Raw genomic sequence first — 16,469 nt, forward strand, 5'->3', positions numbered from 1 at the left:
TCCTTCTCTATCACTATGGATACCGGTGACCAACCTATCGGTCTTCTCCCACTGACTACCCTCCAAAGAAACAGACCCCCGTGTCCAAGTGCTTGTCCCGCCGTGTCACCAAACCTCAGTTCCTGCATATCCCACGGCACCTCCCTGCTCTGCCTCCAGACCCACATCGCCCGAACCAGAAATCTAGAAGCCAGTTTTAAACCCCACTCTCTCATCCTCAGGCTGAATCGATGATCAGCTCCTGCCCATTCTTCCTATTCAGTGTTGCTTTTTCTACCCCTATTACAGCAGCAGCCTTCTCACTATTTCCCTGTCTCTAGTTTCACATTCTGAGACCCATCCCACTGCACCAGACGCCTGAATCATTTCCCTAAAATGCAAATCTGATCCTATCTGTCCTCTTTAGTGGAGTTCTGAAGTCCACACTCCCCAGCTCGGCCTACGCATTGGTGCCCACCTGCCCATTCTTGCTGTGCCACGCCCTGCCAGTGGCTGAAGATTCTGCAGATGAAACTACCGACCACAAGAGCCCCTTGTGGGCAGCTTCTGGCTTACCTCGTCGCCCTCTCATCCTTCTCCCTCCTCCCATTTACCCTAGTGACACACAGACTTTCTTTCCTCTGGGCATTTTATCCCCACCTGTGGGCCCCTGCTTACCACAACCCTGTTCTGTTTCCGGAAAACACCTCTATCCTGTTCTTAGAGTCCTAGTTCTGTCACCATGCGTAACTCACTATGTGATCACAGTCACGTGACCACCCCTGTGATCACTTAATCCAGTGCTTCTCATCTTTTGCTGCACATTAGAATCAACTGGGGAGCTTTAAAACTTTGATGCCCAGACAGCATCCCAGACCAATGAGGTCAGATTCTGTAAGTGTCAGGGGACACTGTGTCCCCTGTCTCTAAGACTGTACACACTTTGCATCTGTAAGGATTCCCAAAGGAAGCCAGCTCCGAGGCACACACCTTGGCAAGATCTGCTCAGAGCACTTAGCAGAAGCAGGGCTTGGAACTGCTTCAAGCATGGGCCCACGGTCGCCATTTCCCACAAGCTTGGAAAAGCCCCATCACGTCCGCTGCAGCTGAGCATGACTCAGCAGGCCTGGCCGCTCTGGTGACCTGCTCCCCAGCATCGGGTGTGGCCCCCACGGCCACCCTCCACCTATTTGGAGGAGGCCCAGCTCCCCCAAACAGGCCCCAATCCTCGGGAAGCAGCCACATTCACTTCCTGGCCTCACCTGTCTGGACCATGAATGTGGCCTTGACAGGACAATCCACTCTCATCTTGTCCTGCCCGGGAAGGTAGAGACTTTTAAACTGACCAGGTGGCTGGTCCGGAAGACAGCCTGAGGTTGTGTAAACAACAGAGTTTGGCTTCTGACTCCACCATCCCCTAACTATGTGACCTTGAGCCCATTGGTCATTTGACCTGCCCTGGGCCTTGGTTTTCGGGTGTATAAAATGGAAATCACCGCCCGACCTTATGAATGTACACAACAGGCCTGGCGCAGAGGAGGGGCTCGTTACGGTCTCCTTTCCTGCCCCCATCCTCCGCTCTCCTCCCCAGAGCGGTGGGTTGGCTACGCTGGAGGCCCTCACCGGGGCACCCCCCAGTCCCGACACTGGTGAGCACGTGAGGACAGATCTGGGTTGTGCTGTGGGGAGAAGGGAATAAGCGCACACTTGCACCCCTCCAGTTCCCTAGGGCAAGACGCCATTTTTGCTTTGCCTGGCCCAGGGCCTCCAGGGAGATAGGCAGTTTCAGCCTAGAATGGGCTCCCTTACAAGGGAGTGTGCTGCATGTGGATGGGTGAGAGCACGGGCTTGGGGACCACCTGGCAGGGAGGGCGCCAAGACAGACTGGTGTCGTATACCAGCTCCATCCCTGACTAGCTGGTCATGCTGGGCAGGTTCTGGCCATTCCCCACACCTGCAGGGTAGGAGTGGGCACGGCTGCCTGCCTGCCTTAGGGCTCGGTGTGATCAGGTGAGAAAAGCACCACGGAAGCCCTCTGTAGCCCCAGAGGGCCGCACGAATGCAGCATCACTACACCGAACACGGCTTCAATTTTTACAAATTTCTGTGTCGGGTGGGAGGTTGGTCAAGATGACCTATAAAGGGCTTCCCTGGTGGTGCAGTGGTTGAGAGTCCACCTTCCAATGCAGGGGACATGGGTTCGTGCCCCGGTCCGGGAAGATCCCACATGCCGTGGAGCGGCTGGGCCTGTGAGCCATGGCCGCTGAGCCTGCGCGTCCAGAGCCTGTGCTCCGCAACGGGAGAGGCCACAACAGTGAGAGGCCCGCGTACCACAAAAAAAAAAAAAAAAAAAAAGGTAACCTATAAAGACCCCGTGGTTCTGTGGGCCCCAAGGTTCCAAGGCCAAAGCTAAGAGTCTCTAACCCATTCAGGGCCAGAATATTGGCTGGTAAGGCAGATGGTGAGTTGATGTAAATGACTCCAATGTCCAAGAGGCAGGGTGAGCACGTGTGTGTGTGTGTGTGTGTGTGTGTGTGTGTGTGTGTGTGTGATGGGGGCAGGGGTGCACAGCAGAGCCCTCTGGTCTCGAGAAGCCTAGGACAGCACAGCACTCACCTTCTGGGGGGCATTGATGACTCCAGTGTTGTAGCCAAACTGCAGGGAGCCGAGCACTGCCCCTCCCACGGCCAGCATGAGGCGGCCCGTCAGCTTCTGCAGAGAGAAAAGCCCACACTGTTGGAGGCACGCCAGGCCCAGGTGACTAGAGGGCAGGGCCTGGGCTGGCAGGTTCCCTTGTTCAGATAGCTTGCCTGACTCCTGGCACCACACCAGCCCTTCTCTGAAGAAACCTGGCCACTTCCTGACCTCAGGTGCCCAAACCAGCCCTGCCAACTTCTAGACACCGGGCTGGCCAGACTCATTCCTGGGGAGAGAGGGTAATTAGGGTCTTCCCCCTCTCTGTAGCCAGGGCTTGGCCTTCTCCGGGGTCTCATTCCCCTGTTGAAGCCATGCCTGGGCTTGAGGTGGCTCCAGCCTCTCTGGCTGGGAGGCCCAGGAACCAAGGCAAGGGGGGCCCAGTTACGTGGGAGGAGCGGCATGGATGGGCAAAGTGCCCTGGATTTGGAGCCCAAGATGCCGGCTTCTAATTCCAGCCCACCTGCCTCCTTGCTCTGCGAATTCCAGCAGGTGAGTCCCCTTCCCCACTCCTCCCGGCCCGTCTGGTTGCTTGTCTGCAAACCCTCGCCTCCATTCACAGGGTACATACTGAGGCAGAGACAAGTTCCAGCTTACTCAGGGGTCTGCAGAGAGCCAGGCTGAAGCTCGGGGCAACCATCCCCAGACCACGAGCTTCCCAGGGTTGTTAGGACACAGATGACATACCAGCCAGGAATGTGCTTTGGAAAAGTACACGACACAAGGTGAGTAAGAGTGCTGGGTCGAGGTGTTTCCAATGGGCAGAGGGCTGGGGGAGAAAAAGGGCAGTGGGTTCTGTCACCTGGAAGCCAAGGGCCGGAGGCAGCAGGGAGGGAGGAGGCCAGCAGGCAGGAGGGCCCGGGGAGAGCAAGGTGCCTTGCTAGGGAGAGGACTTTTGTTTTCTTTTAAAATGAAGACGCCAAGATGTATGACAGTTAAGGCAGGCCCTTAACTGACCGAAAGAACGGGGCCCGGGGGGAGGGATGCCAAAGAAATGATGGGCGGGCATTCACCAGGTGCACCACACAAGGCTGGGCACTGGAGGGGAGGGGTGGAGGCACAGATCCTGAGCCGCACCTACCTGTGGAGGGGAGAGCCTCAGCTTGGCGATGGCCTTGGTCTCCCCCCCTCCCCCCAGGACCCAGAAGCAGCCCTGACTTCGAGATCCTCACAGATAGCGCTGGGCTTAGCTGTTAATCAGACACATTCCTAGTATGTTCTTTTCATTCTCTAGAAGCCGTCAGGCCATCGATTGCGAAAGCTAAGGTTCTCACGTCAGAGGCTGAGAGTAAGGTTTCAGCCAGCAGGAGTTCAGAGCCCTTTCCTTGTCAAGGGAGAGCTGGATCCTTCCTTCCCACGGGCTCCTTCCTGGCCAGACTCTGGACATTCATCCTAGACGCTGGGCCTTTCCTCCCAGCGGGCTACACTCCCTGTAAATCCTGTCTGTCACAGCCCACCCTGCCCAGCACCCCTCAGAGCCTCCCTCCCAACTCCTTAGGGAGCCTTCAGACCCAAGGCTGTTGGTTCCGAGTGGGTGGTGAGCACCTGACAGGCCTCCTCTGGTGGGCCCCGGCCAAGCCCAACTCCTCGGGTGACCACTGGGATTAAGTAAGAGGAGGTCACAAGGACGGCACGACAGCGGCTGTTGAACCCCCACGTGGGGGCTTTCTGCCTGGTGAGTCACAGGTGTCACGGCTCAGGGTTGGCCTTGAGGTTGGCCATCGTCTGATACTAATGGTATACAAGGTATATATTATTCTAGTACACACTCGAATAAATAGAAAACTAGCAATGCAAACCTAGGATTTGAAAAAATGTGGCATAGCTATATAATGGAGTACTTAACAAAGAAAGCTCTTTAGGTACTGATTTGGCATACTCCCCAAGTTATATTAAGTAAAAAGCAAAGCTTCAGAACAGCGTGTTGTATGCTACCTTTTGTGTGGGAGGGAAAAAAAAAAAAAAGGCTAGGATGGGGGAGAATATACACATCTACTTCCTTAAAAGAATGCACAAGAAAGGTAACAGTGTACCTTGGGGATCTGGGTGGCAGAGGCAGGGTTGAAGGGAGAATTTTCATTTTATATCCCTTTGTACGTTTTTGAATTTTGAACCACATGAATGTATCACCTATTCAAAATATTTTTTACAAGCCCTGTGGTTTCATATTATTTAGAACACAGCAATTTAAATAAAAATAGAAGTGAAAAATGATACAGATGATATGCGGCTCTGGTAAAAATCGTGCCCTTGCACGAATGCCCTCGCAGAAGGGGCTCTGCTGGGCGGCAGTACTGTTACTACAGCCCTGTCTCCAGTCTGGCTCTGGTGTGCCAGGGGTCTCTGGGCCTCTGAAGTCAGTCTTGGGGCCCTGCTGAGCAGCTGTGCCTCTGAGAGCGGGGGCTGCTGGGAGCCAAGGACAAAGCCCTCTGCTGGACTTTGCCACTTGGCAGGTCAAGGTCAAACTCTGCTTTAGAAAACCTGCCCACCCACCGGCTGGGTTACATCCACATCCACCCAGGCAGGCTGCTGCGTCAGGAACTACTAAAAGGCTCAGTGACTCGCGCCCTGGGCCCTGGTCCTGACATCAAGGAAGAGGCATCAGGTCCACTGGGAAGGGGAGGCTAGTGTGGTCCGAGCTTCAGCTGGTGCGCTGCGGGAGCCCTGCAGGGACAGACTTGTAATTTTGCCTGGGACAGTCAATCAAAGGTGGGTTCCTGGGAGGTGACACTGGAGTTGGGCCGTGAAGGACATGCAGGGAGTCTGCCAAGTGGAGAAGCGGTGGCAAGACTGCATTCCAGGTAGACAGAACAGTACGTGCAGGGGGAAGAAGGGGGGGCCCTGCAAGGCCGGATCTAACGGGGTGCTCAGTGTGGCTGGATGCTAGATCCAGGGGAGAAGCATGGCCCCCGCTCCTGGGTAGGCAAGAGGCACCCACCACCTCTCACCCCCACCGCACCCAGCGTGCTCACGACAGGACTTGGAATCTGAAGACCCAGGCTGAAAGGCATCGAGCTGCTTCCCTCACCTTGGAGTTGAGATATGTGGTAGCCCTGACTCTGGGTCTCAGTTTCTTCGCATAAGAAATGGGGATAAGAGTGCCTTCCCTTAAAGCTTGCTGTCAAGCTCTGCATCATGGAGCCAGCAGGGTTCACTCGACAGGTGTTCGCTGAATCAAGGAGGGATGGGAAGTCCCCATGGTACCATCTGCCTCCACCAGTCCCGTGGCTGGAACTGAAAGGCGGTAAGTCCATTCATTCAACATGTATATATTTACGTGCCAAGCTGATGGACTCGTTGGTGATGCCTTAAAGAAGGGGTACAAGCCCCACAGCTCACAGCTTTCTTGTGGAAGCCTTTTATAGGGGTGGAGGAGCAAGGGAGAGTCTAGAATCTGGGACCATGGCCACCCATCACCACCCCTGGGGATGGGGCTACCTCCTAGAACATCCCGTGCTGTTCCAGGCCTTTGCCCTTGCTGTGTGCTCTACAGTCTCCAGCTTCTGCTCCAAGCAGTTGGGAATACCCATCTGCTGTCCACCCACCACACTGGGAACTCCTTAAGAATGGTACCTAGGGTGCCCAGAGTAGGGCGCAGCGCTGAATATTTATACAAAGCAAACCTGTCACTTCTGAAATTAACTTTTTGGGCAAAACTGGCTCTGCATGTATCTGTTCTCTGAGAACAGTGTTCATCCTAACAGATTTGAACTCGGCCATGTAGCAAACCCCTGATGAGTACTGGAACATCAGCTCTGAGAGCTGGAAACAGCCTAAAAGTAACTCTCCAGGCCCCCACCCCAACCCACAGGGCTGTGGAGGAAAGACCTCTGACCCGAGTTCAAATCCTGATTCTCCTAGGGGTGCCCCAGGCCTCTCAGTTCAGCAAGCGCTTGGGCTCGGGGTCCTGCACGAGGAGGCTCTCATGCCCTCACCCCTCACCACCCCATCCCAATTCTGGGGGTCTTGAGGCCCACTTAGAGCTCTCCTCCTCCCAGAAAGCCACTGATGAAATGTTGGCTTCAGAACCTCTCCTCCCACACACGGGGATGCCGGGTGGCCTAGCCAGGTCATGTAACTTGCCAAGCACCGTGCGTGGCCTTTCAACTTGCGTCCGTGGGCCGGGCCTTTCCCTGGCATGTACTCCAGCTCCGGGCTCTACCAGTCAGTACTGGCGGAGGGAGGGCATGTGGCCACGCCATTCAGAGGTAGGTTACTCCCAATGGGAGGAGGGTCCTGGAGCCGGGATGAGCCAGATGTCACTCACATCCTTTCCTCCTCCCACAGCTCCTGAGTAGCCCTGGGTGCACTGGAGCATGGGACAAGGACCTTGTAACTGCGTGGTCCCCAGTTCTAAGCAGGGTGGAGCAGGGGTTTATGGGATCCGTGACAGCTCCCTTTTTATTTTTTTATTTTTTACTTTAATTTTCTAAGATTTCATTTGAACAAAATTCTGAGAGATGAAAAAAGAAGCGCAAGAAACTGCAGAATTGCTGTAATACCCTCATGCGATGGATGGGGAGCCTAAGGTCAGAGGGTAGGGGCCCAGGATACTCGGCAAACAAAAGCTAATTCTGGGACTTGAGTTCTTTGGATTCCTGGACAAGGCATTTTACCCTCTGAACTCTTCCAGCCTGTCAGGTCTTTTCAAGAAGAAGAGTAATAACCATGTGGCGCCTGACCTTCAGGTGACCTCAGGCATTTACTCCTCCCAGCCATCTTCTTCAAGTCCTCCAGTGATGTCAGGACTTCTGCATGGCTGAGCCTCCCCTGCACCCCGCAGTGGCCCTGGAGGCAGAAGGTGCTCATCAGTCTTTAAAAGCAGGGAGGAGAGGGAGCTGCCGCTTTTATCAGCACCAGCAGCACCGGGCAGGCCCTAGGCAACATGCCAGGGGCTGCATCCACATCCTGATTTAACCACCATCACCAGGCTCTGGGGGAGAGATGGCTCCCACTTCACGGATGAGAAAATGGGAGACTCAGAGAGGAAAAGGCGGATGATCAGGAGGCCTTCGGCTGCTGGAAGCTTCAAACTGAGGGGTCTCTGCTGCCAAACCCTTCCTGCTCACGTCCTCCCCTGCTTCCGGGTACTGGTCCCCAAAGGAAGCAAGGTTTCTATCTGCTCCTTCCTTCCTATGTAGGTCAAATTCCATTCCAGCAACTCGCTGGGCCTTGCCCAGTTTGAGCCAGGACAGCCCAGGCCCAAGCTCAGAAACCTCTCGGTCGCTTGGGTAGATTTTGCTCTAAGACCAGGTTGGTCAACTATGGTCCGTGGCCAAATCCAGCCTGCCAGCTAAGAATGGGTTTTACATTTTTAAGTGGCTGGGGGAAAAAAAAAAAAAAAGAAGGCTAATATATTGTGATACATGAAAATTGTATTAAATTTAAATTTCAGGGGAGTTCCCTGGCAGTCCAGTGGTTAGGGCTCAGTGCTTTCACTGCCGTGGGCCTGAGGTTCAATCCCTGGTTGGGGAACTAAGACCCCACAAGCCGTGTGGCTCGGCAAAAAAAAAAAAAAAAAAAAAAAAAATCAAATTTCAGTTTCCATTAATAACATTTGATTGGAACACAGCCAAACTGTCCCCCATTCCTTTGGGGACCAGAAGTCTATATTGTTTATGGCTGCCTTTGTGCTACAACAGCAGACTGTATGGCCCACAGAGCCGATGGTATTTACTTACAATTTAGCCCATTACAGAAAAAATTTGCCCATCTCTGCTTTAAGCTCCAGGTGCTCTGAATTGCCAAGTGCAAACCCAACACACGAGCTGCACAGGACTTTTCAAAGCCTTCCAGGCAAAACCAAATCGTCTTCCAAAAAGGTGTTAAATGCAAACAAATGACTCCCTGAGAGTCAGTCAGCACCCGGGCATCTGGAGAAGCTGACACCCCAGAGAGGTACCCATTCAGTGGAGAGGTGGGCACCAATTTGACTATGATAAGATTAATTTGATAAGACCATGGGAATATGTAAAGGTCCTCAACACTCTCAGCAGACAAGTTTAAGTACCCCACTTGTGTGACCTTGAAAAATTCTCTTCCCCTAAGACCTCCTGTTCTCCATAAGAGAGGCTTCCTAAGAATAAGAAATTATATTACTAAGGAAGGACAATACCTGAGTGCATGTTCCCAACGCTATTCTAGTCAATGGAGATTCAGCAATAAACTCAACCGAATCCCTGCTTCATGGAACTTGATATTTTAGTTGGGGGCTGGCAGCGGCGGGTAGGGTGGAAGGATAGAGGAAAAAACACCTAAAATACATCAGGTGGTGAGTGGTATGAAGAGAGACAGTGACGAGGACAATCACTTAATTCTTAATCACGGTGGGACATTTTGTGATGGAATATTATGCAGCTATTGGAAAGAATGCAACACATCTGTATGTACTTGATACGAAAAGAGTGCCGGGTAAAAAAGCAAAGTACTAAACAACGTATAGAATGTACATTTTGCGTACGGAAGGAGGAGATAATGAACTTGTATAATGGCACTTCCTTATATGTGCAGAGAGAAACACTGCACGTATTGGTGGGTGAACAGGATGGGCTGCACTGGGCCGCACGGAACTATGTAGAAAGCGTGATCCGATTACACTGAATTCCATTTATAGGCACACATACACACATGCACAAAAAGAGGTCTGTGAGGGTAAACACCAAACCATTACAACTGGGAGAAGATGTTTACTCTCCTCCTTTGCATGCTTCTCTACAGTTGGCTCCATTACAGTACTTCTGTAATTTAAAAAAAAACCCCTGCAACCTGACCTAGAGAGGCAGGTATTATCCCTGTTACAGTTGAGGAAATTAGCTCCAACAGGAGCTGTGGCTGGTCTGAGGTCAAATGGTAGAGATGTTTCTGGTGGAGCCCTTTCCTCCTCACTCCCCAGTGCCAAAATAGTGGGGGTGAACTCTGGGCTAGGCGCTCTGGGCAGATGTCCTGTCCAGCAGAGGCCTCAGTAGCCAAAGGCTCGTTAAGCTGGGGTCTGGCGACAGCTCTCTCCCCTTCCAGGGTACCAAGGCCCTGGGGAGGCAAAAGCCAGCAAGGTGGTGGTGCTGAAGTCTTAGAAAGGGTGAACACTGCCCTCATTCTGCACGAGTTCAAGGTCTGGGAGCCCTGCTCCGTTACTGCAAAACCCCAATGTTTATGCATTAGCTACTGAGCTACTCCCTCCCTGGCCTGGAGGCTGGATGGCAGAGCCTTAGGCTCCACTCCATGCCTCCCACGGAAGAGGCCGGTAACAACTGGAGGTTTGTTTTGGTGACCAGGCCTAGGCACAGCCTCTCTGAGCCCATAGGTCCAACCAGGAGCCTTCTCAACCTCTACCATTCTGGGACGCAGGTTACCAAACTGAGCGGCTCCGCCCAGGAGTGAGGTGGGGGAGGGGTGAGGTTGCAGGTCCCAAGCCAACACTGCATGCTTCCCCTTTGTCCCAGGCCTCCCCAGCTCTGCCAGCTAGGGTGGGAGGGGGAGAGAACTGGATGCCTGTACCCTTGGAGCTGGAGCAGAGCTCTAGGCCCTGACATCCTGTGACCAGGAGGCACTGGGTAAAGCTGAGCTCCTTGAAGTCACAAGCTGATTACAGGGGGATTGGGGGTTGACCCAGCTCCAGGCCAGGTAGGGTTGGTCCCGGAATGGCCCAGCATGGGACAGGGATCATCATGGAGATGTCGACGATGTCCGTACACCCAAACTGGACGTGCAGAGGGTCCTTCCACTGAAAATAGCCGCCACCCTGCTTGAGGGCACTGGGCGGTCGCCACAACTACCTTGCGGAGTGAGCCTCCATTTTACGGGGAAGAAAACCGAGGCTCTGAGGAAGGCCACTTCCCCCAGGTCATAGTTTTATGAGGATGTGTTTTGTTTCCATTCACAGAAGGCTTTCAGTTGTCAAATTATATCTAATCCAACTATTAGACTGTACCCAGAAAGTGGCTGGAAAGTCTGGGAGTCGGGGAACTCCTGCTCATTTGGGGTGAGTGGAAGGTGGCACATAGGACAGGGGTGTGCAGAAAAAAACATGTTCTTTAAAAACAATACTGAAGAACATCTCAAATTTTTTGTGACAGCCTTATCTTGGCTAAGCCTCTTTCCTTCTCTGGCCTCAGTTCCCTATTTGTCAAACAGGGTTGGGACATGCACTGGAAGGTCCCTTCCTGCTGGGGACTTTCTTTTATCCTCTTATGCCATCCTAGAAAGGCTAGCAGGTGTTTTGTGGTGGGAGGCTAGTATGTGACCTTGGAAAAGTCATTTTCCATTGGACTGTGATGTCATCATGACTTGTTATCACCCTCACGGGGGCGGGGGGCAGGGTAGCCACATCAGTTGTCCCATCTCTGGGCCTGGCACTCTCACCCATGGGCTACTCTGCAAACCAGCTTCCTGACAAAACCCCTACTGGAGAACTAGCCAGCAGAAACTTTAATGATTTACCCAACCAAGCGATATAGCCCGAGCATCCTGGGACTCCCCAAAAGCTCATGTTGCCCAAATGCCAGACTTCTGGACAGAGGCTGCAACCCAGGTAGCAGGTCACCTGGGGCCCAGTAGGTGCAGTGCATCATGGGAAGCCAGAGAAGCAAGGGATATTTATGGAGCATCCATGGGGACAGATAGACACATTTATTTCTGAATTCTTACAGACACTCTAATGACAAAAATGACATCATTCTGCAGACGTGGCAACTGAGCTAAGCTGGAATTCAAAACCACAAATGCAGGACTTCAAAAGCCTATGCTCTTCCGTACCACTGAGGGGCTGAGGAACCCCACGGATTTCTCATTTCTCCTTTGTCTGGAGGGCGGAGTGGCAGAGTCCTGGGGCATGACTGGGGTGCTAGGAGGGACTAGTCGGGAGTTCTTCACAAAGGGCTGGGTGAGACATCTGGGGGCAGGGCTCACCCTCATCTGCTGCCCAGGACGGAGCATGAGCAAAGCGCTGGCTGGGACAGGAGGGTCTTCAACCTGTCTCCTCCCTACTTCCTACTCAGTTAAAATCAGCACAGTGAGCCACAGAGGAGCACGACAGAAAGCAGGAAAGTCAGCTGAGTCAACTGCGGAGATGAGGAGGAACATAGCCGAAGGAACTTCAGAACTAGACACACCTGGTTTTAAGACCTTGGGCAAGTGATATAACTTCTCCAGGCCTCAGTTTAACCTTTTGCACAAAAGGGCTGGGCTTGCTGATCGAATCAGCAGCTCCAAAGGGAAGGGCTTTTTTCTAGAATGTATACAGGATGATCCAGAGAAAGTTTAGCAAAAAAATAAAATAAAAAATAAAATGTTTTTACTATAACTGTTATCTGTATTTGTCTTTTGAAATTTCTACTTTATGTAGGCATATAATCTATTATTATAACAGTGCACATACATGAATTTATAAATACAGATAAAGCACTGGGAAGGAGGTGCTCCAAAATTATTTATTGATGGAGCCGGCAATCAAAAGTTTGGAGGATACTGCATGAAAAGGCACCTACCTGCTACAGAACTGGCTGGCACATGGGCACCCCTGAAGTTAGGCAAACTCTCTCCCCTCAGCTCAAAATTCAAGAAAGTCTATGGTGAAAAGGGATAGTGTAGACTGAAAGCCCTTTCTGACTGGCCTGGGTTCAAATCCAATTCAGCCACTTACTAGCTGTGTGACTTCAGGTAAGTTACTTCCCTTCTCCGAGCTCTAGGCCCCTGAACCAGCAGAGCTATATATGGAGGGTCAGTGACACTGAAAAGCATTTGAGCCCAGAGCCTAGTGAACTACAAGTGACTGTTGACTTTCTCCTCCACTTTTCTGTCTCCTCTCAAAATACTCACTTCTCCACTCAACAGATGAACACCCAGGTCCTGCATCACATGCTGAACAGACATTTCTTACCCTTGCAGGAGTGAAAAAAGTTTTCCCTCTCTTACAGACAGTGAAACTGAGGCCCAGAGAAGTTAAGTGACCTGCCAGAGCCCTGAGGTAACACAGCAAATATTTAAGCTTTGCAGTGGCAACGTTCTCACCACTAGCTAAAATAGCTTCTCATTTTATTTTTATTTTGTTATATCCCAGCATAACGGCTCACCTATGACTGTCAGGAAATGTGTTTTGGGCTCAGGGTCTCTCTTCAGGCCAGGGCAGGGTGGTGAAGCAAAAGTTGTTTGGATTCATCAGGCATAAAGGAACCTTTTCCCGCTGAGGGTACAGCCTGGCGTCGCTGTCACGCACCTCTCCGCCCAGCCAAGACCTTGTTCAGTTCCACCGGACACCTCCACAGCCCATAGGAAGGGCAGTGCAGAGTTCAGTGCTAAGCCCCCATGCCAGGTGGAAAAACAGACATCCTCGTGCCTTCCCTGCCGAATTTCAAAGAAAAAAGTCACTTGAAAATATTCTATAGAAAGGGGAGGAAGGGAGGGAGGAAAGAAACAATGCCCTACAACACACAAGGTGGGGCCCAATAGATATTTGTTGGAAAGGAACCGTTCTGGGAAAGTCACAAAGATCCCCCGTAGGACAAGCCCGTTTACAGATGAAAAAAAGAGATCTTATCTAGGCAGTTGCTTGCTCCCAGGGGAAGGGAGAGTCCTCATCTATTCAGTCCTGCGTCCCTCAGCTCCCTGGCGCGCGCTACTCCCACTCCACTCCAGCCAGGGGCCCCTTCCCGACCCTCGGCCCCCCCGGGATCGCGGCGGCGGCCCCTGGGGTACTCTCTCCGTCCGGCCCTCACCAGCTCCGCCCGATCAGGGAAACGTGCCACCTCAGAGCACATCTCCCCGGGTCTTGGCAAAAGCTCTGGGGCCTGCACTACGCGGAAAGAAGGGCCTCGGAAGTCAGGTTTTTCGCCTCAACCCTGTAGCCAGGCACCCTGGGGTTGGAGCCCGGGCCTTAAGAGAGTGCCCTCCGCCTTGGAACCCCGGAGGACCGGCGCGGGGACTGCGCGAGGCCGCGGAAAACGCCCAACACCAGGCCGCGCGCCCAGCGTGGCGCCCAGGAAAAGGGAGCATCTGTTCCGAGCCGGCCGAGCGGGGGCGGGTCCCTCCTCCTCCAAGCGCCCGGGCCGGGGCCCGGCCGGGGGCTCGGCCGGCTCAGCCAATGGGCGCCGCGCTCGGGCCCTCTCCCCCGCCCCGGGAGAAGTCGGAGCAGGGCCGCTGAGGAGGAGATCGTGAGCGACGTGCCGCGCCCGGGCCCTGGGTCCCCCGGCCCTGCCGGGACGCGTGGACGGCGCGGCGCCCCCGGAAGGAAGCCAGCTGCTCGCTGCGGGCGCCAACAACGCACGCGGCGCCCACGCGCCCGCCAGATCCCGACCCCATCCCCGCCCAAGTCCCCGGCAGCGGCAGGGCGCTGCGCTCCAGGCCCGCGCCGAGCATGGCTCTGAGAGGCGCGCCGCCGGCCACGGGCTCACAGAGCGTCCGGGCCGCCGGGGAGGCCCGGGGAGGCCTAGGCCAGCGGAGGGGTGACCGGGGGTCCGCGCCTTTGTTCCAGGTGGGGAGGGCCCGCGGGCGCGCGACTCACCTTGCTGCTGGGCTCCATGGCCGCGCTGCGCCGGAGGCTCTGGCAGCGCCGGGTGCGCGGGCGGCGACGGGCGGGCGGGCTGCACTCTGCGGATCAGGCTCCGGCTCCGGTCCCGAGACTCCGACTACGACTCTGACTCTGACTCTGGTCGCTTGGCCTCCCGCTCCCTAGCGAGCTCGCTCCTGGGACCTGCGGCCCACGATCTGAACGCTCGCTGGGGTTACCTCTGAGCGCTGGGACGTTCTCGTTTATAGGACCCCAGCCATTGGCTGGCGCGGCTGGGGTGCGGGGGGGGGAGGAGGGGTGGGCAGAGCCTTGGGGGCGGGGACTGGGGCACGTCCGGGGCGGGGCTCCGCGGGGAGGGGGCCAGGGCCGGGGTAGTGGGGCGGGAGGGAGCCCCGCGGGCACCTCGCTGTGGCTGAGCGTCTCCCCTGCTCTCTGGGTCCCGGGAGTTCCCTCGCTGTGTGACCCTCAGCAAGTGTGCGCACCTCTCTGAGCCTCGGCAGCCTGTAGCAAAATGGAGGAGCTCGTACCGGCTGTGAGACAAAATAGGAGCGGCAAAGGGTAGCGCTTAAGAGCAAGGACTGGAGTCCTCACTCCGCCACCGGATAACTTCGGGAAACTAGCTGTACTGATAGAACCACCTCATAGGTTTGTTATGAAGATTAAGTGAGTTAATATTTGTAAAGTGTTTAGAACAGCTTCTGTTACGTGGTAAGTGGTATTTAAGTATTTGTTAGACTACAGGAGGTCTCGCTCCGCGATTTTCTCCCTTCCCCTCTCCATCCCCACATTCCTGTTTGTAAGCCAAGCCTTGCTTTAGCACAGGCTGGGCCCTCTGCCTGGAAATCTATGCCCACCTCTTCTTTGCACTTTAATATCACCCCCTTTGTGAAGCCTTTCTCCACTCCTGACAGTACATGTGACTCTATGGTGACAGGTAAGTGTGAAAAATATGAATGGTAGGAACATAGGAGAACTTGGATTCGAACCAGCTCCACTGTAGACCAGTCCTCGAGTGATCCTAGGCAAGGTGGTGGCCTATGAGGCTCAGCTTTCTTCTGGGTTAAACGGAATGAACATGACCACCAACTTCATGTGCTATCATGAGAGATACAATGTCCAGATAAACTCGTGAAATACTTAGCACAGGCTTAACTCGCGGTAAGTCCCCCTTTAGTGGTAGTGGTATTATTTCACCTTATTTCATCTGATTTCACCTCGTTTCTTCTTCTAGACCCGTGTCTTACTCGAGACACGGTGAAAGGAAAGACCCCCCAGTCCAAAGGTCTGGACAAAATCCTGAGGTTAGTTTGAGGGTCCCTTTCCCTATGGAGGGGCCCAGGGAGGGGCTACTTTCTGTTGGGAAGGAGGAGCCTGAGCTGACCCCATGACCCCTGGAGTCCTCTGTCTGGGCTGTGGGTCCAGTGCTGGCCTTGGGAGGGGGCACCCTGGCTGACCGAGAAGCCCTGGAAGGGAAGGCCTGCCCCTTCTGGGCACACCCCTGCCCATGGCTCCTATTTCTGCGGTCTCCCAGCTGCTCAGCCTGGAAAGCTTAGGGCCACCCCTCTCCTCATCTGGTGCCAAGGGCCCCTGAGTCCTGTTGATTTCACCTTCTGTACCACCTCATCCTCCTTCCCTTCCTTCTGTCTGCAGGGCCTCCAGTGCCTCTGGCCTCATGTCCTCTAGTGCTGACCCTCACTCTCCTGTTCGTATGTCCCCCGTTGCCGTAGAGGCAGCAAGGTCCAGCCTGGCTAGCAAGGCCCTCGGGGCAGCAGTTTACAGGCTCAGCCTCACCCCTCACACCAGCACTTTCCACATCTGTACCTTTGCTCAGATTGTTTCTTCTGCCTGACTCCCTCCACCTCCACCTCACCAAGCCAAAATGCTTCTGACGGCACAAAGCACCCCTAGAATGGGGCCCCTTCCAGGAAGTGTCCCTGAGTCCTCCAAGAGCTTGTTCTCTCCTTTACCCTTCGATGCTTCTTAGTGTGCTGCTGTCCTTTCTGTCTCCCTCCAGACTGAGCATCTCGAGGATGGCTTCTGTAGCTGAGACACAGGGGTGAAGGAAGAAGGCAGGAATGAATGAACATATGAGCAGCTAGTCTGCCTGTTTCCTGCCAACACCAGTGTTCCCTTGAGTACTTTTTGGGTTTTGCCACGTCCCTGCTCAAAGTCTCTCCATCGCTCCCTGTTTCCGAGCACATCCAGTCTACTGCATATGTCTCCTCCCAGCTGTGGGTACACCCCACCCAGCTCATGGGGCATACTCACCATCAGGCTCCCTTTCCTTCTCCAGGCC

At 54.2% G+C, this 16,469-nt stretch overlaps 1 protein-coding gene across 7 annotated transcripts in view; it reads right to left on the reverse strand.

Annotated features, from left to right (window-relative positions):
• The window catches only part of SLC2A1 (solute carrier family 2 member 1), a 78,904-nt gene extending 64,471 nt beyond the window's left edge, over positions 1–14,433 (reverse strand). For all 7 annotated transcript variants that reach the window (XR_013827873.1, XR_013827874.1, XR_013827875.1 and 4 more), the window contains exons 1-2: positions 14,168–14,433; positions 2,596–2,691 (exon numbers count right to left, since the gene is read on the reverse strand). Coding sequence is in view for 1 of the 7 variants with exons in the window: in XM_079918866.1 (XP_079774992.1) it covers positions 2,596–2,691; positions 14,168–14,185 (114 nt within the window). In the remaining 6 variants the exon portion in view is untranslated. The remainder of the gene's footprint in view (positions 1–2,595; positions 2,692–14,167) is intronic.
• Between the last annotated feature and the right edge of the window lie 2,036 nt (positions 14,434–16,469).

The sequence above is a fragment of the Stenella coeruleoalba genome, assembly GCF_951394435.1.
Source record: "Stenella coeruleoalba genome assembly, chromosome: 1".
NCBI classification, from domain to species: Eukaryota; Metazoa; Chordata; class Mammalia; order Artiodactyla; family Delphinidae; genus Stenella; species Stenella coeruleoalba.